At 34.1% G+C, this 16,516-nt stretch overlaps 1 protein-coding gene across 1 annotated transcript in view; it reads left to right on the top strand.

Annotated features, from left to right (window-relative positions):
- The first annotated feature begins 193 nt into the window (after positions 1-193).
- LOC129803952 (hippocampus abundant transcript 1 protein) overlaps positions 194-16,516 on the top strand; it is a 68,497-nt gene continuing 52,174 nt past the window's right edge. The window contains exon 1 of the mRNA XM_055850847.1: positions 194-707. Coding sequence (XP_055706822.1) covers positions 627-707 — 81 coding nt within the window. The 5' untranslated portion in view covers positions 194-626. The remainder of the gene's footprint in view (positions 708-16,516) is intronic.

Here is a 16,516-nt window from a genome sequence, read left to right as displayed (position 1 = left end):
TTGTGAGATAACTCGGATTTTATGCATTATTCTGAATGCTATGCTCAAAAATATATGCAATCCGGGTTAAAACACACAAAATAAGGGATGAAACATAGGAAAATCGAGTAAAATGGGTAAAAATGTGATTTTACTCTCCAGTATTAATCGATGTTACATCGACTAATTCATCGACTTCCCCCACTCTCTTTCGTCAAATTTTTTAACGAACTGTCAGACGGCGAGTGGAAAAAAAGTGTCTGCGAGATGAATTTTATTTAATTTTCCATTCTCACGTATTTTCTTCAAATATTTTAAGTTGTTTTCATCATCACAACACATCACGACGGTATTTACCTGTGTAGGCACACATTTCACGCATTTTCACCGCCACGAGTGCAGTGTTTGAGTGTGAAAAGTGTGACCAATTTGGTGGCGTTCTCCCCTGACAAAAAAAGTTCTCTCTTGCAAGAAGCTTCTGACGACATTGTGAGTGGGAATTAAAAAAATTGATATTGCATTTATTGTGGTACTTGATGAGTGGATAGACGTTGAAAAGCTGCAAAAAATGCCCTCAGTGAGGTGTTTCAGTGGATAATTTTCGTTTGAAGTGCACAAGTGTTTGGAGAAAACAGCCAGAATATAAAATGCCCACAAGAACGGGAATCAGGAAGCCCCTCGGGCTGGTGATCCGCAATCGGAAGACAATAAAAGACGGTGTCATCACGGTAAGTTAATCTATTTCATCAGCCACTTAGACAGTCTTTCCGTCTAAGCCTACATTCCACCACTCTCCGGACTCCACAAAGTCAAAGTCCACTTCCTTCAGTTTCCTAAAGGCTGTCAATCCTAGGGAATTCTTTCCCTGGACATCCTGCAGGAAGTTCTTCTCGTACACCCGATGGAGGTGTTGAATCCCAACATGAGCCCTTGCTTCTGTCTCCGTGAGACAAACACAATTCCATGGTGCCCAATCTTCAGTGACTTTCCATCTGGGAAGCCTGAAAAATCACAGAAAATTGTCTCTTAACAATCATGACCACGTTAGTTTTCATGAAATTTTCCAACACAGAAACGCACTTCCATTCATGGTCAGAGCGGCATTTTGTGTTTGCCCCAAATTTCCCCCACAGGCCAGCACTTTGGTGGAAAAGCGCGTGAGATCAATGAGCTCTGCCAGAGCTATAGAATATCATGGTCAGGTATTTCATAGGCCCATTTTATAGCCACTGACGTGCTCTTTTGATAACGACTTGAGTGGGGGAATCTGTTCTTTTTCTCATTTCTGGGAATTCGACAGACTTGCCCAGAGATTATCGAAAAGTTCTCGAGGAGCAACAGAGATATAGGTCAGTCGTCATATCTCTCAATGGGTTGAGTTGAGCAATTCACAATTCACAGCTGAAACCTTTGTGCTCGCGGTATCCAAAAGAGAGAGTGACAACTCTGTGATAAGAAAGTCAGGAGAAACAATGGAATAAAATATTTAAGGAATCTGCTGAGTCAATTAGTAAAGTAAAATTTATTTTCTTTCCTTGTTTAGAATCAAATATATTAGGGTACACGGTAAAAAATTTCGGCACATATTTGTTCCAAAAATTAGCTCGTCCACGGACACGATAATTTTTGGCATAATCTTATTCATTTTACGAGACTCTAAAAGATACCCAATATTAGTAACGAATTTGTTTCAATAAATAGCTCGTCTAGTATAAAACCGTATCCCTCCTCCTCTCACACTCAGTCACCCGCCACCGCCGAAGCGAGGAGGACGCCAAATCTGTGGCAATTTTCGTGCTACATGGTTTCACTTTTTTAATTCGAGATTCCCTTCCTCTCCTGCTGCCAGAACTCGCTGATGATTTTGTCATACACGCGCCTGTGTAAAATACTCTTAAGTTGATTTTTTATTTGATGTTCCTTATGAACTTTCGCTACTGAAATCCATCTCGACTGAAGTATAGGCCTTAACTGTAAGACGAAATCACTTACACGGATTTGTTCTTGACAATGGGAACAAAAAGATTCCCCATATGAGTAACAATTTCGTTCCAAAAATTACCTCGTCCACGGACACCGAAAATTTTTGGAACAAATATGTTACAGATGTAGGAATAATATTGTTATAAAAAATATGTACCAATTTGTTCCTGACAGTGGGAACAAAACAGCCGAGTGCAACAAATTCCGTTCCAAATTTCGGGAACAAATTTGTATAAAACGAAATCAACTCAAATTTGTAGACATTTCACCGTATCTAAACGGTTCCAAAAGAAAACTCTAATAAAATTGTAACTATATTTCGTAACAAAACTGTAAAAAAAAAACTTTTTGGAACAAAAAATATCTTTTCTAGGTACAAATCGATTCCAAAAAAATTTGTTCCAAGAAAAACTTGTTCCAATGTTTTGGTCAGTGTCCAAAAGTTTTTACCGTGTAGAATAGTCTAATTCAGAACACGTTCCAAATGGATTTTTTCTTATTAAACTTTAAATGTGAACAGATTTTTAATTTATCTAAAGCGTATTTATCAGGCAATACAATGAGTTTCAGACTAGGGACTTAGTCCAGTTTCTAAAAGTCTCGAAATCCCAAATAACAAGCAATTCTAGTTCCTTTAACTCTTTCGCGTCTTTAGGGTAATGTCATGACTCGGGGAAAAAAGTTTTTTTTGGGTATTTACATTAATTGAAATCTATCTGTTCGTGCACGACATCATAATAGAAGGATGTAAGATTCTTGGCTCATTTTCTCAACACTCCAGTTAGATTTCAATTAATGTAAATAGCCAAAAAGAAACTTTTTTCCCCGGGTCATATATGACCCTAAAGACGCGAAAGAGTTAAAAAATGCAATTATTTGCCCTTTTTTCTAATCCTCAATAATTTTCTTCTAAAAGAAATTAAAAATGTTAAACCATATCACTAAACCTCAGATCTGAAACCGGTACAAGATTGTGGCATAAGGGAGGTATGGCTACTTTGATATAGGGGGAAGTGGGGCACTTTTGAAAGTGGGGCACCTTTGAAATTGGGATTTTTCACCTAATTTAAATAAAATTGAGCTTTATCATGATATAATTTAGCTGCACACAAATAGATTGAGAAGCTAAATTACATTATAATATGGCTCAATTTTCAATTTTTTTTTGGATTTTTCAAATAGGTGAAAAATCCAAAATTTCAAAGATGCCCAACTTCCCCCTACGGTTGTTCGCATATTTCCAGAGAAAACTGGGCTTTAACGTAGTGTCCTTTAGCCCTACAGAACAATATTGTGGAGCTAAATAAAATAATTGTAAGGCAAAGATTCTTTTAGAAATATGCGAAAAAATCGGATATCAATGTAGGCCTACTCCTCAAAATAGCCCTACCTTGCCTATAGACAAAATTATAAATAAAAATTTTGCAGTACTGTCTTTGTAAGAAAAAATCAGTATTTCCCCCTTATGGGGCTGTGAAAAATTACCACTTTGGAGAAGGTTCTGAATTAGGCTATTCTACCCTAGGCAGGATTAAACCAGTTAAGATCAAAATAGACTCAGGCCGATCCTCGAGAGTTTAATCTGTACAATTTGACAGGAAAGGATTAGCCGAAACTATGATACATTGAGAGCTTAGGATTATGACCTAAGTCTATTTAGGGCTATACAATATAATTTCACAGTAGGGTCACATGGTCAGTTCCTGAAAGCACCAAGCTTTGAATATAGTTTTTTTTTGCTTTTTTACAAAAAAAAAGTTGTCAATATTGAACATAAATTCTTTTTTTTTGGAATCAAACTCCCTGCGCCTAATTTTTGACAGAATTGAAGTTTTACTTTGAAAAACAAAATGAAAGTTGCAATAAGGGAATTGTGTTAAAGGAGAATGGTCAAAACTATATGGACGCTGGTCCCGGAATCGCCACAAACGAGAGTAGGCGCATTTTGTCCAACGCACAATAACTTTTGTTTGTAAATATGTTTTCAAAATTTCCTATGAGAGAAAACGAGACAACTAGATTTATGTTTCATTCACTCTCATTGAAATGTCAAAAACATGTTTACAAAACAAAAGTTATTGTGCGTTGGGCATTTTGTAGGTACTGATATAAGATTGAAAAATAGCCGGGACCCAGGACGATAAACGCTGGGAGTTCTTGTAAAAATGCCTTTATTCTTTCGAAAAATCGCTGTTTTGACAACAAATTACGCAAGAACGGCTAAAGTGATCTTGATGAAATTCGGTATAGGGTCACTGTATGACTTAAAGTTTTTATTCATGCATATCACCCCCCCCCCCCCACCCTCCATTCTGATAGCCCCCATACAAAATGGGGGCGTTTTACCTTATAACTCATTTCTAAGAGGAGGTAGAAAGCTGAAATTCGACAAGGGAACAGAGCTTAGGGAATACTTTTAAACCATGTATAATATCTCCCTCCTCTGTCCCCCTTTCTGCTAGCCCTCATACAAAATGAGAGCATTTCACCTTATAACTCCTTTCTGAGAAAAGATAGAAAGTTGAAATACAGCATGGGAACAAGGCTTAAAGAAGACTCTTTAACCATACTGACCAAACTCTTCGTCCATCACCCCTTCTGGTAGCCCCCATACAAAATAAGACTATTTTACCTTATAACTCCTTTCTAAGAGGAGGCAGAAAGTTGTAATTCGACTAGATGTCTATAAATGCATATATAATCTAGAAAATTATTGTTAACGTTATTAGTTATTATTTTTTTCATTTTTTTTACAAACTAACTACTTCTTCTCAGAAAAGAGGTCAAAATTCTCTCATTTTGTATAGGATTACTATAAGGGATGGTGTAGGAGCGGGTTAACATGCATGGTTGAAAAGTCTTCCATAAGTTTTGTTCCCTTGTTGAATATCAGCTTTCTACATCGTCTTAGAAAGGAGTTATAAGGCAAAGTGTCCCCATTTTGTATGAGGGCTACCAGAACGGAGGGTGGAGGGACGGGGTGGTATGCATAAATAAGAAGTTTAAAACATACAGTGACCCTATACCGAATTTCATCAAGATCAGTTAAGCAGTTCTTGTATAATTCATTGTCAAAACAGCGATATTTCGGAAGGATAAAGACCTTTTTTACAAGAACTCCCAGCGTTTATAGTCCAGGGTCCCGGCATTTTTCTCAACCTTATATCAATATCTTCAAAATGCGTCTACTCTAATCTTTGTATAAAGATGAACCAGCGCCCATATACTTTTGATCATTCTTCATCATTGTACAAAATAGTTTTTATGCTCTAGAACTGTTCCTCCATGGTTTAGAACATTGATCCCAGAACAAAAGTTGTTACCTATACTAATGTCTATCCAATGACATAGGTCCCATTCGTGGCGATTCCGGGACCGGACTTGACCATTCTCCTTTCGAACATTTTGCAATATCGGACACTTTCTATTTCTCAAAATTGTATAAAATTTTAATTTCATTCAACCTGTAGAGGTTGCATATTGCTAAAGAAACAAAAGAGCATTGTCTACCGCCTCTACGAACTGAGAGACTTTGAAAAATCTTTGGAAGAGTTCCGGAAAGTCAAAAGGTGTTTCAAAGAATCTTTGTGTTCGACACACAAATTAATATTGTATTGTGTTCAATTTAAAATGTGTGTATTAAGAGTAATGTTAGAGAAACAATATGATAAATTACTTTGAAAAAAAGTTTGTTAAGAAACAAACAGATCTTTGTTAAAATTTTTTCGAAAGAATATTGTTTCGCATTTTGACACACTTTTCTTGTTATTTTTGAAAACCTTGTTTTTCAATGTAGGTACTTTTTAATCCTTTAAGGACGATTGGAACACCGGTGTCCCCTAAAGAAAATATTTTTTCCTGACTACTAATCTAAAATATTTTTTGCAAGTCTCTGGCTATTTGCTATATAGTAAATATTTAAGCTCAAAAATGACAAATTTTTAAATTCTCAAATTCATAATTGATTTTAATTATTTTTTAAACTTCCAATTTTTCTTAAACAAAACCCTTTTGGCAATAAAAACTACAATACTCATACGTAATATTTTTCACTAAAGCGAAAAATATTATTCATTGGTATTGTCAGAAAAATTACTTAAATTTTTGGGCTATTTTTGTCCCTATCGTTCATAGAGGGGCAAAATACACCGAATCACACTCTGTTGAACTTTCCAAAGTTAGATGTAAGACTTATGATTGATTATGTTTCTTAAGTTTATTTTTTTATTGTTGATTTTCAGTCCGTAAAAAGTGTCGCGTCGTTAAAGGGTTAAGGGTTTATCCACGCTTATAAAAAAGTACCAACAAAATTAATTTTCTTTAAAAAAAAATAGATTTCGAAACTAGAACATTTTAGTTTAGGAGTAATATGTTCGAAATTTAGCACAATTTCTTGTATTCGAATGCTAACGACTTCGGAATCGATAAAACAATTTTGTGACAATATCGTTTTATGAACTAGAATTTGAGAAAAAATACGATTGTAAATTTATACATTCAAAAAGATTTTTTTGAGAGTGTTAAGGACTTTAAAAAATGTTTTGCGAATTTAAACTTTTGTTTCTAATATAAATCAAGCTTAAAGACTTAAATTAAATATTTAGTGTTAAGAAATTTATTTCAAAATTGCATTAGAATGATTCATTTTGGTATAACGAGCTCACAATAAGGGAAAGTGTTCATCCTTTGCACGGTCCCAATCTATATAATGATTAAACTTTTCCTATGTTTCTGAATAAATGTGACTCCGCAATATATATTAAAAACAGCACACTTTCCCCTAGTTTTTAAAATATGGGTGCGATGAGTCTTATTTATTGAAAAACATAGGAAAAATTTAGTCATTATAAAGCTTGGGACCGTGTGAAGCATGGACACTTTTCCCTACTGTTCTTTCTGTGGAGTTCGAGCAGTAAAAGAATTTTTTATTGGTCTACCAGAAACTCCAGAGTCCTTAAAGGGTTAATATGTTAGAACATTAAAAATTTCGAAACCATAAGTTACACATGGGGGGGATGGTGGTAATTTTTTAATCGCAACAATAAAAGTCTGTCAAAAAAATTCTCTATAAAATGTGGTGAAAATTTAATTAAAAAAGTTTACAAAAGATTAAGAAAAAACTACAGGGAGGCTTTCATTTCAAAAAGTGCCTCCAGCTGGTTATCATTTATCATAAATCTAGAAATAATTTTCATTAAATAGAATGAAACAAGCATTTTCATTTCTATTTTTTTATGATTCTGTTGACGTGTTACGTTGCAAATGATTTTTTTACGAATAAAATTTGTCATGAACTCTTTCAGTTATTTTCAGATAGATTTTATTTGATCTGTAATACCAGGAAAGAAATGAATTATATATTATACACACACGACAAGTGAGCTAGTTAATCTCATCAATTTTCAGCCGTGGAATTATGTGACAAGTATCAAAAATGTGTTGTAGAATATTTTTTGTGATAAAGTACATCAGCTGAATTTTAAATTTCAATTATTTCGCCGGTTTATTGAAGGGGTTGCTAAGTAAGAGAATACTTGTGACTTCTGCGATATTCCTAAAAAAATCTTTTTCATGAATTTCATGTTAATTAGTTTCTTTTTTTTTAAATTTTCATAATGTATATTTATTTTTTTCTAATTTGAAATAAATTTAAACCGGTTACGTGTATCACTTTAAAAATTATGTATAAAAAAAGCGTGTATTTAAATGTATTACAAATTAGGAGTCGAAGAACTTTTAAATTGCATTTAAACTTGTATCAATCGAGTGTTAAATATTGTTGTGCGTATAGTATCTTATTCTTAAACCTTGAAATAACGTTTTGGGACAGAATTTTAATCATCTCACAAGTTTTAGGGTATTGTCGCTTTTAGATAAAATATCTACCCTAATAGGAATTTCGAAGTAAAAGTTTAGCCCGTTTAAACTTTTAGGAGTCAGTCGAGTCAGTGGATAATCGGCGACCCAAAATTTGTATTTGTTCTAGAATGATCTTATTTTTCTGTTTTTTTTTTTTAATATTTTTTTACTTTGATAGGGTAAGTGTGCCAAATTCCGGCCAGCTTGCAATTTCGGCCACATTTTTTGTTCCTCAACTTTCCATGAGTTTTTAGTTTTTGCATACTCTTTAAGATTGTACAATGCAAAAAATAACGAAAATGTTACTTCGACAAACAAGATGATCTAAAAAAAGACATGGGAGGAATTCCGGAAGGGCAAGGAATAAAGGTGACCGAAATAGGCCATCAGTGCTATGTCTACATTTTTATTCATTTTGAAATGTATTAAGAATGATTTTTGAGAAAATAAAGATGATAAACTGTCTGCAAGGTTCCATGGAACACTCCTTTTAAAAAAAAGTAACAAAAAAATTCAACTTGTATTAAAAATATTACAATTCAAACTTAAGACTTTGGCGCTTGCATACAACTATGCCGAAATTTGGCACACTTACCCTACCTTTTTTGGGACGCATACGGCTCTTTTGAACCTAGTTGTCTAACGCCAGGCGGAAAGCCTCAAAATATACAATCTATCTTGACATATTTTTAAAAGAAACCTTTTTTAAAATCATTGTTCTTCAACTAATCCTGTCCGAAGATTAATTACTATATTCCTGTACTATTTCTGTCAATATTTAGTGAAAATGTTCTGTTTTTGGAAGTCTTATCAATGGTGAAATAGTGGCTACAAAGATGGCGTAAAAAGAGTAAAACGGATCTGAAAGGGAATTAAAGCCATCTTCAGCTTAGAGATTTAGCCCAGTTCCCGAAGGTCTTAAAATCCTAAAAATCAAACAATTTTATTGTTTTTTTTTTTTTAATTTTAAGAAATATGCCTTTAAAATACAATCATTTGTCAAGATAAGACAAAAGTAAGAAATTAGATGAGAAATTTGACCAGTTAAGCTATATAACTAAGCCTTTTGAGCTGAACATATCTAGGACTTCGGTGGCAGCCAAAATCCCGAAAGCCAAAATCCCGAAAGCCAAAATCCCGAACTCCAAAATCCCGAAAAGGCCAAAATCCCGAAAGCCAAAATCCCGAAAGCCAAAATCCCGAATTTTCTAAATCCTGAATGGAATGAAATTATATGGAGGAAAATGTTTAGAATAATTTACTAAGACACAGAAGATTTCCTTTTACCTCCAGCAAGCGCGGGTGCAATCGTGGGAGTAGCTGTGACACTTTTAAGAATTCGGGATTTTGGCTTTCGGGATTTTGGCCCATTCGGGATTTTGGCTTTCGGGATTTTGGCGTTTGGGATTTTGGCTTTCGGGATTTTGGCGTTCGGGATTTTGACCGGGACCCCTAGGACTTAAACCGAAAGACGATTTAACGTAAGAGTAATAATCAAAGTAATGATTAGATTACATTCCCATTAGTTTCCAACCAAGTCATCTCCTGGCCTAAGCCGTACATCTATCTAGGGCATTAGGTCTGAAATTCGTATTACATTGCGTTGTCAGGAACAAGAACTAGTTATTTCATAGGTATTACTTCTGAATATTTATGTGCTAATAATAAGTTTCCTAAAAGAAAAAAAAATTAAAATTTAGTCAATCTAAACGGCAAATTCAATACGACTTCTAGCATTGAATTGAATTGGATTTATTCTGTCCCATTTGTCTCAAAAAAATTTTCGGAGCTCGTGAAAGGAAATTCGAAACATTAAGGCTCAGTCCAACCTCATTTTATGTTTTTTTGGTGGAAAAGCGATAGAAACAATATATTTTTTGTGATTTTTTCCGCTTTCTTTAGAGAAAAAATTACCGAAAGGCTAAAAAGAAAAAAGCAAGGACAAAACATGAGCTATTTTTTCGAATGTTACAAAAATTAGATAATCAAGCTACATGATGAACTATAAAGGTGATAAGAAACAATTAGAACGTTTTTTTTAAATACTATTTGGCAAAAATTTAGTTCCCGCTAAAAATCTAATTCAATCTCCATATAACTAGGCAACTCATAAAATTAGATTCAGATTTTGGGACAATTGAATCTCAATCCAATGCGACTGTGTAAATGGTCACAAAAGTTATTGTTATATACACAAAAAAATGTAAAAGTGTTCGTAGAATTTTGTTCTTTTTTCACGAACATTGTTCTTAACTTGATCACTTTGAACATAGTTTGTGAACAATGACAAACTTTTACGAACTTTTTAGTGAGTTATACGATTTACGAGCATTGCGTAAGGCCTCAAGGAATTTACAAACATTTACAAACAATTTTATTAAATATTGTTGTTACCGTGTATGCATTTAAAAGTTTAAAAAAAATTTGGGAGGGAATGTCTTGCAGATAATTACAATACAGAGATCTTTTGGTTCCTCGGAGGGCAAAGGTTTGTCAAAGATAGGCCGTAAGACAATGCCTCTATTATCGTTTGTCCTCTAACTTGGAAGAATTCTCCGCATTGAACGATCGAAATCAAATTATAAGAGAGTTTATTGTGGGAAATGGGGGAAATGTAAAAGAATTCAGTAGTTATTAACCCCTAGATTTATTTTTTATTAGCTAGCAAATTTTCATATTAAAAGATTAATAGGAGAGATCTAGGTAAAATTAGGTAGCAAATGAATTTTTCTTTGTGTGCAATTTGTCGAAAAAAATGTTTAAATCAATTTGATAAATATTTCAGTGAATACGGAGGGAGTTTGTATACTCTGAATAAATAATGGTTTGCTCAATATTCATTCTAAAGCAAACTATAATGTTCCACACTGTAGAATTCTACCCCTGATGGCTAATTCTACCTTGATTCTTTAACCCTGATTTTCACGGGAATATCGAATGATAGTCCTACACTGAGAGAAATCCGAAAAAGTTAAAATAACATTCCGGAAATGTTAATTTTACCCTGCAGTATTGATCCGAAATCGGTGTAAATATTACCCTTTTTAGGTGCATTGGGGGTTAAAGTTACCCTTTTTCGTGTTAATTTTACCCTTAAAAATGTATAAAATTAACATTAAAAAATGTTGATATATTTTTACACCTAAAAAGTGTTAAAGTTATAAGGAAAATAAGTGAATCGGACCCTCTTTTTTTCTCAGTGTAAGAACAATTGATAAATTCGAGTTAAAAGCTTTCCATGTTCTTTTTAACACTGCTTAGTTCAGAGATGTGTATAATTTTCAAATTCGTTTGGAATGTTTGGGTATATTCTGTAAAAGACCTTTAGATACTTTTACGACTTCCTCAAAAAGCAGGTTTTATGGTTCGTTGATGTTAGTGTCTGTGAATTGATTCAATTTTAGTTCAACATCCCATTGAATTGGATGAACTTGAGAATCACTGAAATATTAAATTGATGTCTCAATGGAAGTTTAAGTCCACTTGAAAGAAAATGTCTCCTAGGTGGAGAAGAGGGGATTTTGTGTGCAATTTTCGCTGAGGAATTTCTAGAGTACACGCTATGGCACTCTTTTTTTTCTCTAATGAGACAAAAACACATGGTTGGTGATTTTCTTCTTACAGTGTGCAGGTGAATGGCCAAAAAAATGTCCTAAAAGGGGTTTTTGCCTGGGTGGAAGGACACGTGTCCAATTTAAATTGTATTTCCGGTGTTTAGTGGTGCTGTGGAACATGCGGAAATGGGGTTTGTGGGGCACTTTTCCAAGAGGTCTTCTTAATATATTTTACCACACTCACCTCAGTTCCATTCTATTGTCATTCTGACTGAGAGCTGAATGACCATGCCAGATGTTTTCCACGAGGAAACGTATATCATCCTCCTGGATAATGAAGGCATATGATGCGAGAGCTCTGCGTTGTCGTTCATCTCGACGGATGGACCTGAGGATGGCCTTGTAGATGGATTTGTCAATTGCGGAAAGTTTTAAATTGCTACATGTCTGACAAATTGCCACGACTTTCTGTCGAGTGTGCAGTGTAAAATCAACCAATGGACGAACGTTTTTACACTTGATACACATTCGTGTGTCATCAGCTGCTGTCCAAACATTTAAGCATGTGATTGTGACAAAAAGAAAAAAAATAATTTTATATCTACAATATAAAAATGGTGAATTAGTTTTTGAGTAACAGAAAACAGATGGTTGAATTATAGATCAAATTTTCATTCCTAAACTCACTTTTGGGCTTTGTTTTGCCAACTTGAAAAATTATGTCGAGAAATAGAGTTCTCTGACGTTGATGCAAATTCTCAAGATCCTTTGGATGATAGTTACATTCCCAGAGATGTTTTTCACGTCGAAAGAGTTCTTCCAATTCGACACTGTTGCAAGTGAATTCAGTCTGATGGAGAATTTCTGTGATCTCACGAATGAGCTGAAGACGTTCCTTTTTGCCCAAATTCTCACACATTTTATTGTAGAAGTGCGTGAGAAAACGCGTTCTCTGTGATCGAATTGTATCCATTTCAATTAGTTGATCTGTAAGACAATAGACATGCAATCGATCAACGCAATTAGATTTTCGTAAACGCTGGATGTTTCAGTATTTCTACAGTTAACCCTTTAAGGACAAGAAGCTTTCCGCTGAGCGAAATTCAATTAAATCAATTTTCCCTCGATATTTTAGCCTAAATAACAGATTTATGGTTAGAAAAAAAATTTCCTATCCCTAGAAGTCCTGGAAAACTATGGGTCATATATGACCCAATCGTCCATAAAGGTAAAAAAACACAAAATTTTCCAGACGACTAGTTTACTCGTTTGTTCTGTTATTTTTGTAGGAGGAATAACTTGAATATATTTGTGATAATAAAAAGAGTTATTTAGAGTACGAGTAAAAATTAAAACGATATAATATATTATTCATTCATTCATTCATTTTCAACCGCTTATCCCTATTGGGGTCGCGGGCCCATGACATCCAATCTAGCAGCCCACGCCTGTCGGTCCTCCGCCACTTCAGGAAGATGTTCGGGTTCGATCCCGAGGCGTTCCAAGGCAAGATTCTGAATTTGATTCAGCCACCTTGTCCTAGGTCTGCCTCGAGGCCGAGGTCTCCTCACAATGGCTTGCATAGCTTTTCTGGGGAATCTTTCTTCATTCATGCGTTGAACATGTCCATACCATCGAAGTTGTGATCTCTCAACCCGAAGAAGCAGCTCCTCGACTCTTAGTTCTTCACGAACGGCCACATTCCTCACTCGATCTCTACGAGTGATTCCCTTTACCGCTCGAAGGTACCTCATCTCGGCAGCTTGTACTCGCGATCTTACCCTTTCGGTCATTACCCAAATCTCATGACCATAGGTGAGAATAGGAATGAACACAGCTTTGAAAACCGATAATTTAGCCGATCGACTAAGCTCGACCTTCCTCAGCACGCTTCTGCCAAGCTCCCTCATTACTGCAGAAGCCTGACCGATTCGCGACGAGAGTTCTGCCTCCATCCTACCATCACTCGTGAATAACACCCCGAGATACTTGAACTTCTCCACCTGTGTCAATATAATATATTAATTTAAAAAAAAAATATCTCATTCAATTTTTGGTCTCAAAAAATCTTGAAGAGTGGTACACAAAAACAATAATTTTTATCATAAAAATGTATTAATATTTACTTCATTTTTTATTTTTATGATATAATATTAATCAAAACAATTTCGAGTACTGGTAACACAGAGATAAATGTCGCATGCCTCACAAATACAATTGGTCTTATAATCCTTTTTTTCTAATAGCACGCACCATGTGCACCTGCGCCTTTCCTCAGTTTTCTTCAAAACGTGTTTCATGGTAATGGGTAGGTGCAATGTTAGTTGTCTCTGCGAATTTCAGACGTAGTTGCACATTGCTGTGAATCCGGGAGTTCTTCCTGCGTTGATGCGTTCTCGATGAAACTTCAAAGTTCACTTCATCCACGTCTTGTTCCAAGTATATTTTGTCGCTTTCGTTCAGGACAAAATTGTCGTCTGGGCATTATGTGGATGATTTTGCGGTCATTGATCTTGAATTTTTTTTCCATTTTTGAAGTCATCTACAAGAGTAAAAAGTTATGAATTTACAACAGTTACGTAGAAGTATTTTATAAATTATCAAAATTATTACCTGCTTTAGTCAGTATTTCACTGGGAAATCTCAGCTAAATGATATTATCACACAATATTACACGAATAATTGACTATTTTGCGCACACATAAACAAAAACATGAAACATTCTGACCTCAAAACTTGGAAAATCCATTCGGTATTTTTTTACCTTTAAGGACGATTGCGTCATATATGACCCGTGAAAATTATAAAGCTTTCCTGAAAATACCAATAAACTATAATTTTTACTTTGTTGAGAAATATTATGTATAGTTATTACAATTTCTAGTCCCAAGAGGTTTTTGCTTAAAAAAAAATTAGAAATAATAAAAATATTAAAAGTCAAACACCAATGTGAAAATTTAAAAATTCGTTATTTTTTCAGCTTAAATATTTTTTATATAGCAAGTAGCTGGAGATTTGCAAAAAATATCCTACATTCCTACATCTTTCTACTTTGTGATTAGGTACAAACATTAGAAAGAAATAACTTCAGGTAGTCAGGAAAAATTATTTTCTCTATCGGTCACGGGTGACCCAGTCGTCCTTAAAGGGTTAACCGAGATCGTAGGTGAACTTTTTGCTATTTAGGGGGAAGTGGGACACCTTTGAATTGGGGCAGTTTTGAAATTGGGTTCCTCAATCCTATTTTTAAAATGAATTCAGTAAGTCTAGTTCCATTTAAAAATAAAATCAAACAGCCGGTTTTCAAAGGTACCCAATTTCAAAAGTGCCCCACTTCCCGCTACTGCATCATAAAGACCTTCTGTGTAGGAGAAAAGAAAGTGTCTTGGATTAAATTACTGTATCGTACAAGAAAATTATTACTATTAGCTAAATTTTTCTTCATAAACACTCAATCATCGGATTGATTAGACAAGTACCCGTAGAATAAATTTTGGAATTCCGGACAAACTAATTTAGAGTTCAAACAACTCTCTTAAAACTTGATTAAAAAAGAACAATTAAATAATTTACAATGACTCTTGAATTTATTAATTACTTAATTACCAAAGTCTAAACTTCCAAATTGGATTGTTCTGAAGTCTAAATTATCTAATTTGAAGAAGGTTTTTGTTCTTCATTTGGACTGTTAAATACTTATGAACAAATCATGATAAACTATAAATGTACAAAAAGAGAAATATTATCAAAAAAACAGTATAAAGACTGAAACATTTTAAGGGACATATTTCTCAAACACACATTGTAAACCGAATTAAATATTATAAACTTAACAATTTTCTAAATGGCAATACAAAACGAAATGTATTACTCCTTCTGTCCCGATATAAGTCGTACATTCTTTCATATAAAATGTACTAGCAAACGTACGACTTTTTTCGGGACAGAGGGAGTATAATCTGGGGGAAAGCACGTTACCTTCGGACGACTCAAGCTTCGGACCACTCGATTTTTTCTATGTTCTTAATGGATTTAATCTATGCATTTTTTCAGGAAATTTGAGACATTGAACTAGCCACTGAATATAAATATTGTAATGGATCAAATTCATTAAAAACATATTTTAAAAAACGAATAGTTTAAAGCTTGAGTCGCTTGAAGGTAGCGTGCTTTCCCATATGCCACAATTTGCTACGTCAGAATAGTTAGAAAAGTTAGAAAAAGTTTTAAATGATCAGGAACACTGAGAAAAAAAGCGGGAGTGCGATTAACTTTTTTTCCTCATAACTTTAACACTTTTTTGGTGTAAAAATATATCAACATTTTTTAATGTTAATTTTACACCTTTATAATGGTAAAAATAAGATAAAAAGGGTAACTTTAACCCCTAATACACCTGAAAAGCATAATATTTACACCGATTTCGGATCAATACTGCAGGGTAAAATTAACATTTCCGGAATGTCATTTTAACTTTTTCGGATTTCTCTTAGTGAAGTTTGAAATGTTATATTTTAAATACAAATTGAGTTTTTTTTTACTTTTTTTGTAAGGAGTGTTGCATGGAACCTTGTAGACAGTTTATCGTCTTTATTTTCTCTAAAATCATTCTTTATATATTTTAAAACGAATAAAAATGTAGACATACCATTGGTGGCTTACTCCGGCCACCTTTATTCTCATAGTTTCTTGCCCTTCCGAAATTCTTCCAATGTCTTTTTCAGATTATCTTGCTCGTCGAAGCGATATTTTTTATTATTTTCTGTATTGTATAATATCTAGAGTATGTAAAAACTAAAAATTCATGCAAATGTGAGGAACAAAAAATGTGGCCGGAATTTGGTACACTTACCCTAATTGAAATATTAAACTAAAATCAGAAAAACTCTGAAGAATTAACAAAACAGAAAACGAAATTTTAGAACTTTTGAACCAAGTTTACGCAACCTGGGATGTAGTATGACAAGATAATATTTAGTATAAAACTATGCCAAGTTTCAATCCAATCTGATAATTTTTTCTCGTCTTCCAAGGCAATAAAAGTTGACATGTGAGAGCGTTTTTCAAATTGGAATAATTGGAACATCGTGCAAAGATTAAGTCCTTTGATATGAATTAAAAGGATATGAAATTTCATTCCA

This window comes from Phlebotomus papatasi, chromosome 2 (genome assembly GCF_024763615.1).
Source record: "Phlebotomus papatasi isolate M1 chromosome 2, Ppap_2.1, whole genome shotgun sequence".
NCBI lineage: Eukaryota > Metazoa > Arthropoda > Insecta > Diptera > Psychodidae > Phlebotomus > Phlebotomus papatasi.
This window is presented reverse-complemented; position numbering and strand designations above follow the sequence as displayed.